The 20,372-nt window shown below is 35.7% G+C and overlaps 1 protein-coding gene across 5 annotated transcripts; it reads right to left on the minus strand.

The window, feature by feature from the left end:
* Positions 1-126: 126 nt before the first annotated feature.
* On the minus strand, positions 127-19,945 carry LOC112679728. Of its 5 annotated transcripts, XM_025549622.1 has the most exons (9): positions 16,187-16,812; positions 15,818-16,058; positions 14,467-14,545; positions 10,598-14,394; positions 5,628-5,843; positions 746-859; positions 592-686; positions 430-539; positions 127-355 (listed from the first exon to the last, which is right to left on the minus strand). In XM_025549622.1, exons 2-9 carry the CDS (start codon positions 15,840-15,842, stop codon positions 193-195), a joined length of 4,599 nt encoding a protein of 1,532 aa, XP_025405407.1. In that variant the 5' UTR covers positions 15,843-16,058; positions 16,187-16,812; the 3' UTR covers positions 127-192. The 5 variants fall into 5 exon arrangements, with proteins under 5 accessions (XP_025405407.1, XP_025405409.1, XP_025405410.1 ...); XM_025549624.1 differs by lacking the exons at positions 15,818-16,058; positions 16,187-16,812 and adding an exon at positions 19,887-19,945; XM_025549625.1 differs by lacking the exon at positions 15,818-16,058 and having other exon boundaries at positions 16,388-16,811.
* Positions 19,946-20,372: the final 427 nt, after the last annotated feature.

The raw sequence follows: 20,372 nt of genomic DNA on the forward strand, positions 1-20,372 counted from the left end.
CATCTAAAAATAATAATAATAATACAAACCATATAAGAAATATTTTAAATTCTTATGTTAAATATGAAGTTGAATTTATATAAAAATGTGTAATTGTGAGTAATAATACGTTTTTCTAGTTGATAACTAATTTTTCTGCTTGTACAAAAAAAATAATTTTTATGCTAATAATTTATTTAAAATATTTTAATTTTAAATTCTTCTTGATTGTCTTCTGAATGAGCAATGTTGATGTCCTCTGGTTGCATAATGCTGAGATGTTCTACTTGAAACCGAATCACCTGTTACGACTAATTGAACCGATTCAGTTACACCTCCATTTTGAATTCTTGTGTCCCATTCTTGACTCAAACGTCTGTTTCAAATAAATACATAATAGTGTTAAAGTTATTGTTTTTGAATATTTTATAATATTAAAAACATTTAAACCTGCGAGCTTTGTGAATTAATAGTTGTGTGTCAATTGTTTCTATGTATTTACTTTCGGCTGACAATGCAGATTCTGTCCGAGAAACATCAGCTGAGAACATGTCCCTTGGCTAAACAAGGATTTCCATCAAAATAAATTTAAAATTTAACTAAAAGATTTACCGTTGATTGTGTTCTTTTAATATTTCTACATGGCTTACGCATATAGTTGTTCTTACGTTGTAAAGCTAACCTCCTGGCTTCTAGTTTATTTTCTTCTGAAAATTTGGATATATTTAAACAAAACATAATGGTACTGTTTTTGTACTATAGTTACCATTTAAGTCGAAATGTTCCGATGCTTTAACGTCTGACTTATCTGGTAATAATGAGACCTTCATGTGCATGTTGTTTGGACCATCTACACTTACACACCAACCGTTGTCTGTTGCTGTATGAATTAACCATGACGTTTAATTAATTTGTATAGAATGAGAATATTTATTTTAATACTAGATAAGAAAAAAATAATAAATAAATAAATACTGTTATGTATTATATAGTATATGGTATTCATAAAATGTATGTGAATAATAGTATTAATCTACTAGGAAAGAGTTGTTCATTGATTTTATTTGAAAACTGATCATTTCAGAGTGACTTATTTCAAGACGGTGTAAGAACAATAATTATTAATTTCAAAGTATGTGATTTTCAAAATATTAAAATAGGAATAGATTATATGTAGCGATGTTACCTACTCTTATATAGGTCCTTGTATCTAACAGTATTATATGAACAATTTAAAAAAAAGTCTAAGACGCCGCTGGTATGTTGAAAGTACATTCTGCATTTAATTTACAATTTATTGAAAAAACTATTGAAGTAGATACCTAAAGAACAATTGTATATTTATTTGTTTTGTTTTTGCCATCAACATCAAAACAATAAAAATATTATAGTAAAATCAATAAGCTATTCATGGAATACTCAGATTCTAATTTAAATTCGTTTTTATAAGTAGGTACAAAAAATCTTATGATTACAACTATTAACGATTAACATTTATTATTTTTGTCATTATTATTTCAGATTTAATGTAGATTTTAACAATCCAAAATGCTCACATTTAAAAAATTATAATTTATCTGATCATATCTGTGTGAAAATTTAAGATATAAAATTTTTTTTCCAAATTATCTTCCAGATCTAACTTAACTTAACCTAAGCGATAGATTATCTAGCTAATGTTTTTGTCATAAATCCAATTATTTATATACATTTTTAAAAATATATCTAATTACTTTTTAATCTTTCATATTATTGTAAATAAAATAGGTTATTGCATATTTTAGTTTAAAATTTAAAGGACTTTTGAACTTAGTACAATTGTTTATATATTATGAATATTATCTAGCAAGACATTTTTGTTGCGATTATTATATTTTAAGTTCCGTACATGTGTGGAGATTCGCATATGGTTTGAACAAATTTAAATGTATGATACTTATTTTTCAATCATATGACTAATTAAACCCACTATTTTAATAATATGTTTTATAAATTAATTCAAGGTTTTAAAGATAAGTTATGCATCTTATTTAATTACACGGGTATTGGTGAAACTACGATCCGGATTAGTCAGGACATGATTTAGAATAGGTAGGTACACATATAATGCTCAAATTAAAGTCATCACAAACATATGGATAAAAAGTTACATTATCATTAATAATTTACTATTTATTAATATTGAAGTATAAATTAATAAGTACGAATCCGCATTCAACCATTGATAATTCGATTGTGTTGCGACGACAAATGTTGGCGCATCCAACTAATCTGTTAGTTTTTTTATTGTAAAGACAATAATAAAATAAACAATTTATATTAAACTCGAACACTTAAAATTTAAGATTTATATTATTGTTTTTAATGAAGAAAGTTTAACGGGACAATATTAGTGGCCGTGGTGCACACAGAGGGGATCAAGGGTGTCGACTGACACCCCTCAGAGAGTTGGTGGATGATTAATTCTATGTGAACTTGTATGAATATTTGTTTAATTTAATACTATCTAATTTTTCAGCTATCCAAATCAACATACTAATTATATTAACCCTAAAACTAAAGCTTCACATGAAAATAAGTAGTAGAGCTCAATCCCAAAAATTATGTTATACAAACTTATAAATTAATACCCAGAAAATTGAAAAAAAATTAATATTAGGTCTATTTTAAAACATTTTATTTTTAGTATTTCTGTTAGTAAGAAAAAACCAAAAATACTTAAGAATAAGAGTTATACTATGCCTAAACTCAGATTTTACTTGTGGGGTGGGTGGGTACCTCGAAATATATATTTTCGACACCCTCGTCAAAAATCTTCTATGCGCCATTGATTAGTGGATTTTGATTTTCACCATGATCTCTAATATACGAATGGATTGAAGGTCAAAAGTTAGCGAACCAATTTAGGTTGTCAAGTCTAAGGCCTCACATATATATTTTCAAAGAAGTATTTTCTTTTACTCAAAATCTATATAAACACTAGTGTTGGGAATAATATAATTATTTTAATAATTAATTATTCACTTGATTAAGTAATCAAAATATAATTTTGATGTATAATATATCATATATAAAAATATGATATATACGATCAAAATATAATTTTGATTAAAAGAAACGAGATATTTTCGTGATTAGAATAATTGAAATATTAATATTATTGAATAAAAACCCAATCAACAATAGATTTATTAACACAAAATTAAAAAATTTGTTAAAAAAAAATCAATAGTGTTTAACATTTTATTATTTTAATAAAGCTAATATACAAGTACATCACATATATTATTTTATAAAAACAAAATATATTTTAAAATAAAACACTTACCCATATATGTTAAAAAAAAAGATATTCATTATTATTAAACTGATTTATTTAAATGTATTCCTTTAAGTAATATACAAAGAAACCTTGGTATCTCAATGTCGCAAGGGACTAAAAAAAAAATAAAAAAGTTCGACATATCGAAACTTCGAGTTACTGAGAGAATTTAAAACATAAATAAAATTTGAAATAAAAATGTTTAATTATGGGGGATAATGTGTATTTATTATATATACATATCATTAGTATTTTTAATTTAGGTTATATATATTATATTTTATTTTATTTTATTTTATCTTATTCAAATTTAACAAGTTAATATTATGTTTTATTAGTTACCAAAACTAGTTATTACATTGTTGAGTTTATTTTATATCTTTATGACTTACAGTGATATCACGAATAAATACCCAATTAGGTACCTTATTTTATTTGCTCAATCTTAATTTAATTTATGTGAATATAAAAGTGTGCCATAATGTGAATAATCAAGATAATTCATGAAATCCGGATTTGCCTACTACTATTAGGAACCGGTTTTTTAATTTATGTTGTTATTGACTCAATATTCTATTGTTTTACTTCAAGTAAATATAGCAGTTGTATACTATTTTCTTATATCAATTTGCTTGAAATAAAATTGTTTAATATATAAATAGGGAAAATTTTTATTTTTATTTTTTGGAAAAAATACAATTAAATATGGATTTATTAATTAGTCTATAATGGTGATCAGTGACATATTTTCAATTTTTTTGAGTGGGCGTTTTACATTTTTCTAAAAAATAAGGGATTTTATAATATTATAAATATATATATATATATATATAAAGTATGGATTAATAATTATATAATTATATTATAATTTTTATTATAAATACAAACGAAAAGTTATTTACAAGCATATGATATAAATTAATGTTCTTTTTCTCTGTACTATCTATCAATCATTTATGACTTTGAATCTGTTTCCGGGGAGTCAAGACCCGAGACCCCTCTCCCACCAAAAATATGCCACTGATGGTGAAAAAGTTGTAATTTCAAGTTAAAAATTAAGAAAATTCGTTTATTCGTTGAAAATAAAGGAATTCCAGAAGGATGTTTGGGTTTTCTTTTTTTAATTTTCAGTATTTTTAGTAGTATTTCCAGTACACTCAAGCGCATGTACTTATGGGTTTGTTTAGAAATAAGCAATTGAAATATGTTTTGCGTAATCAGTGGTGTACAAATGGAAGGGAATTCGGGAATAAATTACCTAAGGGCTAAAAAAAAATGCCGTTTTGAAATGGTTAGAATGAAAAAATGTGCATCGTGAATATTTTAACATGTACATATTAATTGTGTACAATTTTACTACATTTAATGTAATATTTGCTAATTTTGATGGAATACCAAAAACATTATTTTTTCGTTCCAAGAGATAAAAAAATTGACGTTTGATATTGACATAAAATCTATGTTTATAATTTCACCTCCTGCTTTAAAAAAATGTTATATACGCCACTGTACATAATTACACAGAGCAGAGTAATTGTGGAGTCAAATCCATAATTTATGTGCTAACATAACAATTTTCGAATTGAAAAAAAAATTTGGGGTACAATATTACATAAAAAAAAGCGCAACCAGCTTATAGTCATGATCCATAATTAAGGGTATGGGATAATGTTTAATTAAATAGTTGTAGTACTTTGTCCTTTTATGTCCTCCTCCTCATTCAAATGCTACATAACATTGATTTATAGTAGTTTAGATAATATAATACACAGACTTGGGTAAAATACTTTTTAAAAGTATTTACAATAAATACTCGAATACTTACAAAAAATAGTATTCCGAATATGTATTCAAATACTTTATACAAATTGTATTCCAAATACATTATTTAGAATACTTTTAAAATACTTCTAGTTTTCATACTATAAAAATAATAGATGTCCACTCAACAGAAATATTTGAAATGTAGACTAAATGTATGTTATTTTATTGTATTTTTATATTACATAACTGTTATAGTTTATGGTTTACAATAATAATAAATACCTGATATTAGCTTATACAAGATACGACGGAAAAGTAATAAAAAAGAGTAATTTAAAAAAGAGATGATTTTACGGTATTCGATATACAGTATTCAGAATATTCGTTATAAGTATTCAAAATATTTTATTGAATACTTTCAAAAAAAGCATTTAAAAAGTATTCTGAATACTACCCAAGTCTGATAATACAAATGGATAAAAATGAAGTATAGTAATTTTCCTTAAAAAAATATACATCGTGTCAACAAGATAGTGTTTATAGTGTTCGAGTGTCACGTTACCTAAATGCGACGAACAATGATGATTATTGTTGGATTCCGTTTGCACGAGTCTAGGCAAATGCTTTGTCGTAGAACACGTCTTCGGTACTTGTAAAGTATTTCTAGCTGGAACATGGACAACAGGTAATGCCATTGGTTCAGGAATGGCTTGTACGTGCACTGTATATTGCTGATTGTCATCATCGTGTTTGACTTCGTCGTCGTTAGCATTCAATTCTATTTCAATATAATAATAACGATATGTAAATTATCCACCAGTATTTTACACTTTTATCGCTCTATTGATTTGTTTTTAAATTTTAAAAATCGGTACACGTATAAACACATAAAAACACAGCAGCTATTCTCAACGGATCAAATTGAGCGAAAATCTGTGAAATACATAGTTAATACTGAAAAAACTCTGTTTTAAATGGCCCATGTGTTTTTATAGAAATCAGAGAATGGTTTTGGAAAAATGCCGATATGAAAAACGTTGGGTACGAACTGCAGACATGTAAAACCACAAAACAGAAACCGAGTAAGACACAATAGGATTGGAAATAATGATGAGCATATAGTTATAATGTATATGTTGGTAACAGTGGCGTTGTGTAATGGGGGTAGGGGGGTGCCCTGAGCGGCACTTTTTAGGGGGTTTCAAAATTTCACAGTAAATAATAAAATATATTTTGTAAATATTTGAACCATTTCATACTTTAAGCAAAACTATAAATTCGGACCGATTGAAAAGAGCACGGAATTTTTTATTACTTATTCTGTGACGAATTCGGGGAGTCCCCTTTTCTTTGAATGATATTTTGTAGTGATGGTAACATCGTCTATACTAAATTACGGGGATTCCCCGTATTTTATTTTGTGCTTGGATTGTTTGACTTATAATCAGCGAGAATGACTTCTGTATATGTATACTCGGTTATAAAGTTCAATGTTGTTTATTACGTCCTTTTAGGAAGTACGTGATGCTTTGACAATTTAAAGAAAGTTTTATTCATGGATCTTCAGTTTTTTAGTTCACACTATTTCGTAACTGTGATTTTTGTGCAAATAAGTGCGTGTAGTGGTTATGAAATTATGGGATAACTTTGTGAAAATTTGAATTTTCCGCTACGTTTACCTACATTTAACTGTGTGAGTATTAAATATTTTATTTATATAATTGTATGTTGGACTGTGATATGTTGTTCAAACTTTAATTTATTAAAATCCGGCTATGTACGAGATTTATACTTGCATACCCAGAGTTCCGAATAAATAATTACGGTTTTCAGATTTTTGTCTATAGATTACAGGTTCCCAAAGTGTGTGCCGCGATGTCTGTATAGGGGCACCGCGCTATCATGAAATACTATCGGGTCTAACATTTTCCTTATGATTAGTCATGCTATGACTTAGAGAAGGGTGCCCTGAAAAAACCTAAGATCAAAATGGGTGCCGTGAGTCGAAAAAGTTTGGGAAGCACTGCTATAGATAGATGTGGTGTAAAATAGACCTAGTTTTTGAAATGTTTGATAGTTTCTTTTGTAACTCTAACTTTTATCATTACAATTTTTTTTTATTCTAGCATCAAAAATATAAAGAGTAAAAAAAAGTGTGGCATTTTACCGTTATAAGGTAGTTAGGTTAGTTGTATAATAAGTATAAGTATCTATAAGTAGATACTATTACCTACTTAAAATTAAGGTTCACCTCGATGACCGCATGATTAAATAATACCTTTGTACCTGTTATATCAATGGTTGAAGTAAGAATTTTTGTATGAATAAACATAATTGTAAAACAAATAAACTGTTTTATTTAAAATCTAATCTGTATAATTCAGATTAATGATGACTGTTCTTGCCGAAAAATTTTCTAGAATTAATATATATATATAATGTATAGTATACAGTAAATTGTAATACCAAATTAAGATTGCAGCAAAATTGTCTTCAGCCCCGGGCAGCCGATACCCACGCTACGCCACTGGTTGGTAAATTTATTCAGTGCGATCACGATTTCTGGTACCACGGACGGTATTGAAATTATTTGACACTATATTTAATAATTTAGTAATTTAGATAATAATTTCATAAAAAATCAATGATGTATACCTCCGAGGCGTGTTCAGAAATTTTGAATATGTAGAGGAGGGGTTGAAATGTTTTTTATTATTTATATGGAAATTCATATAAAAATGAGATATCTCTTATAAAATATTAATAAATAATGTACAATTTTTATATAAAAAAATATTTGTTAAATTTGGCTTCTAAATTATAACAAAATGAATGAAAATAAAATCAATTTGACGAGGCTTTTTCCAAGACACTTTTAAAAGTAAAACTATTATTGTAAATTCAATTTGAAAGTCACTTAGCTAATCAGGAGCAATGTGTTACCTTTACCTCCGTTTTTGAAACATATTATGTTTTTATGTAATTTTCGAATAGTAGAAAACTGATTTAATATCGATTCTGCCTGGTAAGTGATGCTGGCAATCCGTAGGTTAAAATAACTACTCAAAACCGGTACTAAAATTTATTGTATAATTTGTACAAATTCGTAAACGCATTTTGAAAATTTGTACACTCCCCTAAAAAGTAGAAAAAGACTTTCATTTCGGATGCTAGCGTAACGTTACTCCAGTATTCGCATTTATAATTTTTATCTTAGGCACTCAAAACCGATACCAAAATTTGTTATATAATTTGTACAAGTTTTTTGTAAACGCATTTTAAAAATGTGTACACCCCCCTAAAGGGTGGGAAAACATTTTTTCATTTCGGTTTGATAAATTATAGTACTGCTTACATCAAATCATTAATAAAAGATTTTACGATAATACATACAAACAATATGGATAATGTTCTTTTCTAAGTTACTACGTTGCTTTTTTTTTTTTATCAATTTACACACTTCACAATCTTGATCATATTACAACTAAGTGTATAAAAAGAAGGAGCATTGAACGTATTAATTCATATCAATGCTAAAAACCAAATGCAATTAGTGTGTATCTAATGTCAACATTTCAGTTAATATAATGTTCTAAGATATTGAAGATGACCCAATAATAAAACATGAATAACAATTAGGTACTTAATCATACATTTATAATTAAAAATTGTTTATTTTATGCAAATGAGTTATATCAAACTAGCATCGGGAATGAAAAAGTGTTTTCCCACCCTTTAGGAGGTATGTATACAAATTTTCAAAATGTGTTTACAAATTTGTACAAACTATATAACAAATTTTGGTTCTGGTTTTGAGTAGTTATTTTAATCTGCGGATGCCAGCGTAATTCACCTCATTCTGCCGACTACTGTTCGTAAGAATCGTAAATCGACTTCGTCGGTTATTGATTCCGCCTGCTATTATTTATAAAAATCAACTATCGGCGATTCCTACTTTCACATGATTATATTTATAGGGTAAAGTTAATAAATACAAAAATGTAAAAAATTAATGTATCTAATTTTATTAAATATAAATTTATATAAATATACTCAAATGTCAAAAAAATTATAACTTGTATAGTAAAATTATAATTATAATAATAATAATAACAATAGAATGTTATATGTAGAAACGTGTTTTACATACGTAAACATAGAAATATTTTTGTTATTTAGTTGTATTGATAAATTATCAATAAATTTATTTTGGTATTTTTTTTAAACCAGAAGTTTTGACGGAATCAATAAATCCCCAGTATAATCAGAACTGTGGCTTCAGCAAGGTTAACTAATTCTTTCAAGCCAAGGTCAATGTAAAAGTTTACAAAAATGAAAATCATATGAAAATAACAACTTATGAAAAAGAAATAATTTTAATTTTGATTGAAAATAATGATTAAAATGTAATATAAAAGTATGAAAATAATTTTTAATATTTACAGACTTTGATTTCACTATTTTAGAACATTATAATTACTAATTTTTAACTATAAAATTTTAAATTGAAGCACTTATGGCTTAATATGAGATCAAAGTATTTTATAAACTATATTACGGTCTGTACTAGATTTAGCGGAGATACAGGGGCACAATGCACCAGACCTCAAATTTATAAATCGAAGAACTGAAGGGGCCTCTAAATCCAAAATTTAAAATTTAAAATAGTCCGATACAATATTTTTTTTTTATTTACTTTTATTTAAATTAACTTATTAATTATGGTACTTAAATTTCAATTATTTAGTCATTTTAATGTATTTATATAGGTTAAATAAATATATAATTATTATGTTGAACACATTTTTTTTAAGGGGCTTCCAGTTGGTATTTGCAAACTGACCTACTGAGATTTTGATCTTGCCCTGGATTCTAGCTGGATTAAAGTAGTGATTCGGAGTGTTATCACAATTAAAATTAAATAATACCGTTCTATATACTCAAGTATAACTTTAAGCGTGATAGTAACACAACTAACAAAAAAAAAAAAAATGTTTAGAAAATTAGTTGGTATCCGTTATATCGTCGTTTGATATAAAAAATGATCCAAGAATGTAAAAATCAATAAAAATTTATAATAACCAATGAGGAAGAGGTTGTAGTCAACCCTTAAACTTCTCATTTGAGCACGCCTATGCATCATTTCAAATGTTGACTTACTCTCATTTAGTCAATTTTGAATATTAAAAAAAAACCCTTTTTATACCAACATTTTTTGAAAAAATATTAATTCATTTGAATATGTAAAAAAATAAGGATTATCATATAAAACACGTAAGTTGTATTGTGCATGCATACACGAAGATAGTTAAAAGAAAATGTGTATTTCAGTAGCTCCTAAGTCCTTCGAAAAATTAATTTTAATACCAGGTTATCTAGCTAAGGTATTTAGCGGTATCTGAAATCGTGATCACATTGTATGTTTGAATATCAATTGATCGAAAAGTCTAATTGGTAATATTTTGACGTGCTTGTTATCGGGTTGTAAGTGATTATATTTTCACGATGGGCCTAAATCTAACCGATAATTACCTAGTGTGTCAGTGGTATCCGCGCTGTCTGCCCTGAGAGTGTAAAAATTGATCCAACCCTTGGACAACGTAAGCAGCTGATCATTTTTGGTTCCGTCCAATGCTTCCTTGCCCTTGTACTTGTTTTGTCTGACCACTCCCACCATTAATGCGTTGTCCGAGGAAAACTTCTTCACCACATGTGACTGGACCCGGCTATGTTTCTCTGGCGTTCCGGGTCCAGCGGCCACATTTGTTTGGGACACATGCGTTTGCGTATGCCGGTCGGTAGGCGGTTCGGGCACTTTTTCCGTCTGGTTGCCCTCGGACACCATTTTATGGCCATTGACCACACGTATTTGATTTTCCGACACGTGGTGGTGTTCCAATCCAGCAAGTAATGTCTCCAGCACTTTGCGGTCGTCGGCGATTGACTTCCGGGTTGCGTTGGCCGTTGAACCCCGTTGAACCTGCACGCCTTTCTCCTCTGTCCACAGTGTCTGGCAGCCCTTGTGGCGCTTGCGGACGCGCACCGACGTCTTTCTCACCGTCGTAGACACGTGCAGGTGCTTCTTGAGCATGCTCTGACGTCGGTTCAGTCGGCTCTGCAGTGTGTTGGGCATCTTTAGCGTGAACGTGACCGCCGATCTCTGGCCGTTCAGTGCCAGAAAATACGATACGGACGTTCCACCCTCGCACTTACCGTCCTCCAAGCTGTCGGTCAGGCTCTCGTCGCTGTCCGAGTTCTTGTCGTCTCCGCCATCACCACCACCACCGCCACCATCGGCATCAGTGTACGACGATTTGCCCAGCTGCGAGTAGTAAGACGCGTGTTCGGCCACGTGCCCCTTACTGTCCGCGAACACAGTGCAATCGTCGTCCCTGGGGCTGTGCCGTGTCTTTGGCGCGTAGTGTTCGTAGTAACCGTAGTGATGGTCGTCGGGTTCGGACGAGAAGTTAACCTTCTTGGGGTCGTCGTAGTACTTGTACTTGGAACGCGCGATACTGCCATGGCTCTGATCGGTGCTAGAGTCGAATTTTTGCGGCGGCTTTCTGTAGAACGAATCACCGAAGAGATACCCGCCGACGTAGTTGGACTCCTTCGATTCCGCGCACTCGTCCACCGATTCCAACTGTCGTTTCGGTTTGACCAACTGAGTGGTACCGCCGTCGTACGACGACGAGTGCCCGACGTGGTGACTGCGATGGTCCTCCGGATCGACACGTTTCGATTCGTTGTTTCTGTGTGATTGGCTTCTGTGCGTGCACCGGCTGCAAGCGTTCGCGTCTTCCTCATCCGCGCGACTATGCCGTTTGGCAACGACAACATGCACACAAGGATCGGCATCCTGCCGACCGGCGCCGACTACGCGCTTACTGTCCGAGTGGTTCGTCAGAGGCCCGCAGCGATGATTGCTAGCAGTGTGTTCGGACGCCGTTTTACTGGCACGCGGTTGATTTGAATCCGCCAACCGTCCGCCGTTTTCGGTAGATTTACCGCGATGCTGCTGACGATGGCCCGCGTTCGATGCCGTAGGTAGCGAATGAGACATTCGTTCCGTCGCTTTCGCCGCACGTTCATCCTCTCGTTTTCGGCTCACATCGTCGTGTAGTCGCTTCGGCATGTTCCGTTTGCTAGCCGTGTTTCCGTAGTTCCGTTTGTCCGTAGGTTCGCCGTGCGACTGCCACTTATTGGACGAATGTTCGCCGCAAGTGCCACTCCTCTCGGTCGCGTGTTTCCCTACGGACTCACTGTATGGGTTACAACTGCGGGACGCCATGATTGAGCTCCCCTCGATTGATCGGTCCGTCGGAACGGTGAGATAGTCGATCGCCCTCGCCGTCGGGTCGTCGTATCGCTCGTTCGCAGAGTCAATCGATCGTTTTGACGACTCGTCGTTGTCCGTCAAATCGTCGTCGTCCGTAGACTGTTTTGGAGATTCGTTGTCCGTGGATTGTTTCGTTGAATCAAAGACTTCCGCGTACGACGCACTAGACTCGGTCGCGTGCTCGTCGTTTCCTCGCAATGGTTTCAGATCGATTTCGCGCTGCTCGTCCGTGCCGTCAAATATCGTCGGCGACTGAAGTGAAACGGTACGGCCGGAGTCTATTATTTGTTGGTTCTGTGTCAACCGCTCGTAATTTTGCTCGTCGGATCGTAATAATGGCATGTCGTCCGCGTGTGCGTGCGATTCGAACGTAGTAGCAACGACCTCCTCTCCCCCGTCACCGCCGGAACTATCAATATTTTTATTGGTTCCCGTCAGCGGTACGGCCTTTCCGAACATGTTTACGTGCCCGTGCACCGAGTCTCCTTTTCCCAATACGTAATAACCACCCGTTCGCCTGATGTTCCGCTCGCCGTCCACCGGCTGCCGATACTTTCCGTCGGAATTTTGCACCGCGACCGCATCATCCTCGACGCGATTGGACGGCGCATCCTCGTCCGCGGCACCAGTCCCATCGCAATGCAGGCGTTCGACGACCAGCCGACGTTCGACCGCCGTGTCCGCCGTGGACGCGTACGTGGATGGCGTATACCGCGACACGGTGGTCGCCGAGTCCGGATCGCCGCACACCCTGACTACGGATATCGAGTCGCCGGTCGGGCACTGTTCGTTTTGGCACGCGCCCGCCGACGTGAACACTAGCGACGACGACCGCGACCCGTCGTCCGTGTCCGTGGCGGTAGTGGCCACCGCCCTAGCCGCGTCCTCCAACGGCACGTAGTGAACGCTGAATCGGTGGCTCTCGGTGTGTGACAAGTAACCGCCGTCCAGCGGATGCCGGAGCACGCTCTCGCAGCTGAACACGATCGGGAAAACAGGTTCGGAAAATGTGGTCGACGTGGAGACGGTTCTCGTGCTCGAACCTGTTCCCACTGTAGTCGTGGCCGTGGCCGTGGTCGCCGTGATCGTGGTTTCGTTGTCAGATTGCTGGTGCTCCAGGTGCGACATATCCAGCGCGGTGTCGGCCGTGTCGCTGGACCCCGCGGTCGACTGTTGTTCGCGCATCGTTAACGGTTGAGGCGGTGGTGGCGGTGGTGGCGGTGGTGGTGGCGGTGGCGGTGCAGCGATCAGCGTGTAATACCGGGAGTCGATTTTCGGGGCCGAGTTGACCCGGAAGTAAGCCAACTTCCTGTCACCGCTACTGCTTCCGCCGCTTCCTGTGGACCGTGGTCGGCTCAGCTCGGCCAGTCTCGTCCCTCGTCCGCCGCCGTTGCCACCACGGCAGCCGTCGTCCGTCCGATCCGTTTCCGGCCGGGTCGTGTCCCTCGTCGATATCCGCGGCAATTTCACCGCCGGACCCGCCTTAGCGGCTGCCGGCCTTTCCATTGTATCCGTTCGGTCCAACCGCAGTTTCGGTAGCATTCCGCTGTCCTGGCGGCCGTCGTCCGTCGACGTGTACGTGGCCGACGATGGATGCGGCAGCGAGATCTTGCGCTTGTACACGTGCTTAAACTTCTGGCAGCCCTTGAACGCAGCGAACGTTAACCGCCGCCGCTCGCAGTGCACGCCCACCGACCGCACTTTGGGCTTTTTCAACGGTTTCCGGTACGCTCTCAACGCGGCCGCCGACCGATCGGCCGAACCCTGTGAAGTCGCGTCCGCCGGCGGTGACCGCTGCAAGTACTTGTCCAGTCCCAGGATGTCGGTTTGACACGATTTGTTCGATATCGGCTGTTCGTCGGTGTTGTCGCGCAAGTGTTTCAGCGCGTGTTTCCTCATCGCCAGTTCCGGTGTCGAATACCGCCGTGGAAAAAATCTAGGAAGGTCCAACGGCGTTTTCGGATACGATTTCTTCGTCATCGTCTGCCCGCTAGAAACACAAATGCGAACGATACTACCATTAACAAACCGTCACGGCTTAGAACTTAATAATTTCTCTTACGTTTCCAGCGAAATACACCGGTGATGTTTTTTCGGGAGTTGGCTAGTTTTGGAAAACATGTCCATCTCGCTGGTGTGCACTGAAAAAGAGATAACAAGTATACGTAAAAAATGCTGTAGTTTTTAAAATGTTTTTTTATCGACTCCCGGAAACGAACGCGCACCCGGTATGTTATTATTTCTGTGTAGGACTAGACGTGCGCCCCCATGGTTATTTCATAGTTTCCGACGAACGTTATAAATATATTTTTACTTTGTTTTTGTAAATCGTTATCCTATTGGCGCCATTGTTAGTGTTGTGAGACTTTAAGCGCGACCGTAAGCAGTCCAGATGTGCGCGTAGAACAACAAAATGTATTTATAAAAGCGCTGGAAAACATGGAGCAAGTGATGGTATTATTGCTTATGGTAGTAATATAGTAGCTCATCGACTAACGTAACGTAACGTAATTTTATTATTGTAAACGATAACGCGTATTAATGCGCCGCGACTTGTGTATGTATATAGGAAAACAGGCGCGAGTAATAATTTAGTAAAACTTAAGGAAATTCCATTGATTGACCTATTGACCCGCAATAACCGCAGCCAGTCGTGCTGCAGACATTTTACGTGTGTGTCCTGCGCGCGCGAGGTCATTGAGTGGCATATTATTTTATTCCTTAACATTAAGGAATAAAATATACACATTTCTGACGTAATTTGTATATACGTCATAACCGTGTGTGACGTGTTTGTGAGATTTTTTTTTCACGCAAGGTTATAATATATTCGTCACCCGAAGATTTAAAAACTTAATAACTCCGTGCTTATCGTTATTTACAACGCGTGTATACCCGCGACCCAAATATAATAGAAGAATATAAAATTAAAATAAAACTTTAATATTACACAACTGAACTGTATAGTCCGTTACCAAGTGCACGGTGACGAGGTTAATGTACTCACGTCACGGAACCAAAAGTCTATAGTTCATCCATCAATCTTTTCGGTTTTGTTAATACATTTTCCCCGGGACACATTCCTTTACAACGTTCACCGACGTTTTTTAGATGTTATACGAATTCCACAAAGGTCTCGGCGTGTTCTTTTTATATCAATGCCGGGTGTATAATCAGTAATAATAACTGGAAAACTAATAGATTCCGTCCAATTTTTTTAATGCACGTACAAAGAAAGCCAATTATTACTATTTTTGCCGGCGACGCGATTTCGTGTACGGGAAATATGACTACGGGCACGAGCATCTGTGTGTATACACGCACGGTATAAATGGAATAGGGTTTCGTGTCCTTTGACAGTATAATGACGTGGATGCCACGCTAGAAGAATAAACAGCATTGTATTTACTTACCCGTTCGCACAGTTTTCGGTAACATATATGTGCGCGTGTGTGGACACGCGGTGATAATAAAAACTGCAACGACGAGCGCAGTGATACACACCACCGCCCGTTTTGCGCACTGTAGCCGTTTTTATGTACACACCAAAAGCGACGAAAACTGTGTCCGCTTGAGCTCGTTTTCCGACTCGGTGAAAACTAAAAACGCGACGACGCGATTCGTGCCCGCGGCTACACACTGCATTGCGCTTTCCTACGTGTATATGTGCGTAAATGTAAGTGCCAGCGAAAAAAAAATCCATGCGAGCACAAATAAATTAAACGCATTGTTTTTTTTTCTATTTGCCTGTACGGTTAGAACGATTGTTGAATTGCACTCACCTGAACTGCTAACGACCGGACGTCGCGCAGGGGTAGCAGACGGACCGCGTGGGCCCACGTGGGGGGGAGGAGAGACGGTCGTCCACGGTCGACAAATCGATATTACGATATTAAAACGCGAATAATTGTACTCCTCGAATTCCTCTAAACCGTCACGGTCGTACCCGCGAGTGCAGCTTTTGATATTCTAGGTGTGCGTACCTGCCAACCGGCCTTCGACTGGATTTCTCTCTCCCGCAAAAACCGTTCTTCCCTTCAACTATTTTTCCCCGTCGCCGACTGTTCGCTGTGCCGTTCCGCTGACACGTTCCGTGTCCTATGCTCGCACCGTCCGCGCACGTCTTACACCCGGTTCACACGCGTCCGTACGGTACACTCCCCGACGCGCGTACCGACCGACCGCCGGCGTACGCACACGGCCAGCGACGACGTAGTGCACACGGGTTCTTCATGCGGCGGTGGCGGCGGCGGCGACGTCGCGATGCAACGGCGTTTTGTACGGAGCGCGTGTGCGTTTCCAGCGCAGTACACGTACGTACGCACGTACGGTAAGTGCACAAGCCCGCATGCACACACAATACTCGTGTACGTATGCGCACACGAACACTCGACAAGTGCGTGCGTGCGTATCGTATGCACCGGTACGCACAACGCGGAACCGGCGACGTGATAGCTCTATAAATAGACACGAAAACTACCGCGGCGGAACGGAAGGGCGAGGGGGACGGAGCAGGATCGAAGCACGGCCGATGTGCGTTGATCATCATTTATCACGCGGCCGACGACGTCGCGTGCGTATCGGCAGACGAGCCGCGTGTTCCGTCCTGGGCACGTGCCTTGCCTACGCGCAGGAGTCGAGCGCGTTACGCGCATTCATATACGCGCAGGGACGTGGTGATTTGCGCGATTGCGATTGCCTCCACCCTGTGTGACGAGTCGTGCTCGTGGACAGTGTTTTGTGCCCATCGGGTCCCCTCCATGCTTGTTGAGTAACGTGAAAATGGACCCTGGGAGCAAAGACGTATTAAGGCGTGGCAGAGAAGGCTAGAGCCTCGGGCGGTAAATTCTAATGAGCATTTTGATATAATACAGTGCCTAGGTCATTTAGGTGATAAAAAAAATGTAATGATACTAATATGATACGATATGATTTTAGTCGACGCACAATGGGAGAATATGTGATTATATATTAGGCCAAAACTAATCAAATTTAAAAATGTTATAATCCATATAAAATTAAATAATATTAAACCTTACATTACATACAAAGATGTAATATTGTAAAACCCGTTTACAATATCCATGATATTAACTCTGTAATGAAAATAATTTTAAGTATGGATTATCTCCACTTCATGCGTGGATAAATGTTTGCAGTTGATATGGAGAAGGGGGCATTTTTTTTTCTTGTATGGGGTGTAAAATTCCTAAATACGTCTCTGCTCGGAGGAATACGCGATTGTCGTAACAACCATCTAAATAGGTCCCGGAAGTACATTCTGCATCTGCGTGTTTTTAATGTGAGGACTGAAAAATCATTTGATCTCATTATTAACCTCGAATATGACACCCGCACCTAACACGTACGAATTAAAAATTTTGCGATGCATGTGGTTTTTAATCATATTTTTTATAATTATAGTTGTTTCCTGAGTATAATTTATAGTCGGCGTGTAGTCGTTGAATTAAATGAATCGTTTTCCGTTGAAAAAATACAAGCAGGGGCGGATTGGCCTATTGGGAAATCGGGAATCTTCCCGATGGGTCGGTCCTTGTTTGGACCGCTCTATATTATTATATAATTCCCAAAAAAAAAGTTTTATTTTGTAAGATAAATAAAAATCATTAAAAAAATAAATACTCGTATATATATTCAAAGATGCATTAAGATTAAACTTCAAGTTCAAGTTGGAACTGATTAATTATGAAACTTACCCAAAAATATTATAGCTATAATTATAGTAAAGTTATTGTCGATTTTACTAATTTAGGGATGAAATTAAAAACAATGAAAATAAATTGATGCAAAATAAAGCATTTTTTTGGGAGGAGGGAGGGCTAAAATATAGTAAAACCTCTAAATACCGGAACTTTTGGTCGCCATAATTTTGTCCGTTATTTAGAGGTGTTCGCTATTCAGAGAGGGGGGAGGGGCAAGAACGCCCACAGAGATATAGCTCACTAGGCGCAAAATATTTTTAGTGCCAATATAAGCTGTGAAGGGGGGGGGGGTTATTTAAAACATAACTCATTTTATTTATTACTTATTACATAAAAATGTATATAATTGTTTACATAAATACATTATTAATCATTGAGAAGCAATGCCAACCGCCAAGAAATCAATCTAAACTTTTCAATAATACCTTCTAATTGCTGTTGAAAAAAATTCCTTAATTTCGTATCTTTGTTGATGAATATTAATCAGATAAACTACTTAACCTTTCATTTCCCATTCTGTTTTTCAACCAAACGACGTAATGTACTAAAAATATAATGACAATTTATTTTATAAAATTAATATACCGAATAAAAAATGAGAAATATAATATAGAAAATGTTATCTGAAAGATTTTTTTTATTGAACATGAAGTTGCAGGTAAAGTAATGGCAATTTGTATAGCCATACAACTTTACAGAACATAATACAAGTATCCGTGCATATTTCCGACTGGAAATGTTTATTTTTTGGTTACCGGCATTTCAAATTACTCGGTCCTGGGCGTTAGCATATGACATATGTTAACTAACTGTGTTTTAACAATTCTATTTTAATTCTTAAACAAATAAAATAATATGTTATAAACAATATTATCATTATATTGTATCATTATATTCATAAAAATATAACTGTTCTAAAATTAAAATTGTAATTATGTAAGATGTTTTTTTACTTCTATAAGAAAAACAAACGATTCAAGCACAATTTATTTTAATGCTTATTTAAGTGGTTGGATGTGTGTGTATTTTCGGTAGTTTTACTCTTTTGTATGTATATAAACTTTCAGGCTCCAATAATAATATTCATTTTATATTAAAAATTAATAATAGTAATAGCGCATTCATTGTTTTCGTGATAGTTTTCGGAATCTTTTTGCGAGATCAATGTATACACACGCGGTTTATCGCGCGAGTAAAGCCAAGTATATTATACATTCGTTTAGTACGTTTTCCCATAAAGCGCTTTCCCTCGCCAAATTTGTTATTTGAAATTATTTATTTTATCATTCTTGGTTTCACTTCTTGGAAATTTTCGATTTTATTATTTAATAACGTTTTGATTTATAGCACAGTGCGTTTGATTTATATTTTTTCCGTTCTAAAATCTGATCAAACCAGTCGAATTGTAAATGTTCGCAAATCATAATTAAATTGCAATTACAAAAATCGTTCTTTCAAAATTTAAAATTTCGTTAGCTCATGTTTTACAATCAAAGGGAGAGGTGAGGCATATGCAAATATATATATATATATGATTAAAAAACATACATGTATAAATAGAAAATAATTTTCTTTTTTTAAATCGTCTTAACGTGCAAACGATCTTACGGTTGAATTATTGCTCATGACACATTGTTTTAAACTGTCGCGTCGTGGAAGTAAATTTAATACTTCATTACCTATTCATAACTTAACGGTTGACTCTAATTAAACACATGTGATTTTTTTTTTTGGTTCGTATAATTTGTTTACGGCTTACCTCAAAGTTGTTTCAAAGTGAATGGTTCTTGCATTTTTTGGCTTGATTTCTTCGTGTACCTAGAAAAAAAGAAATTAAATTAGTTATTATACCGCAAAACTCATTATAAATACGTTGTATACTTTAAGTGAATGTGGTTGAATATTTTTTGGAAAATTAAATAATAAACAATATCTAATGTAGCGAAATTTTTCTTCTGTATCTATTAACAATATATAATATTAGTAAAATAGGAAATACGCCACTGCACTTGTTCTATATTGATCGAGTAGTCGTTGAGAATAAGAATACACTAAAATCGACATTAAATCGAATTAATAAATTTTCAATCCAAAATCTTGTAGTTAAATCGATAGATTTCTTTCCATCAATATATACGACTCCAGTAAATATTTATATTGTTCTTCGAGCTAAAATTGCAGTTAAAGAAAAATATTTAATCGAATAAAATATTTGATTTCAATATTTCGTATTGCAAAATAATAT

This window comes from Sipha flava, unplaced genomic scaffold (genome assembly GCF_003268045.1).
Source record: "Sipha flava isolate LNK unplaced genomic scaffold, YSA_version1 167_pilon_pilon, whole genome shotgun sequence".
NCBI classification, from domain to species: Eukaryota; Metazoa; Arthropoda; class Insecta; order Hemiptera; family Aphididae; genus Sipha; species Sipha flava.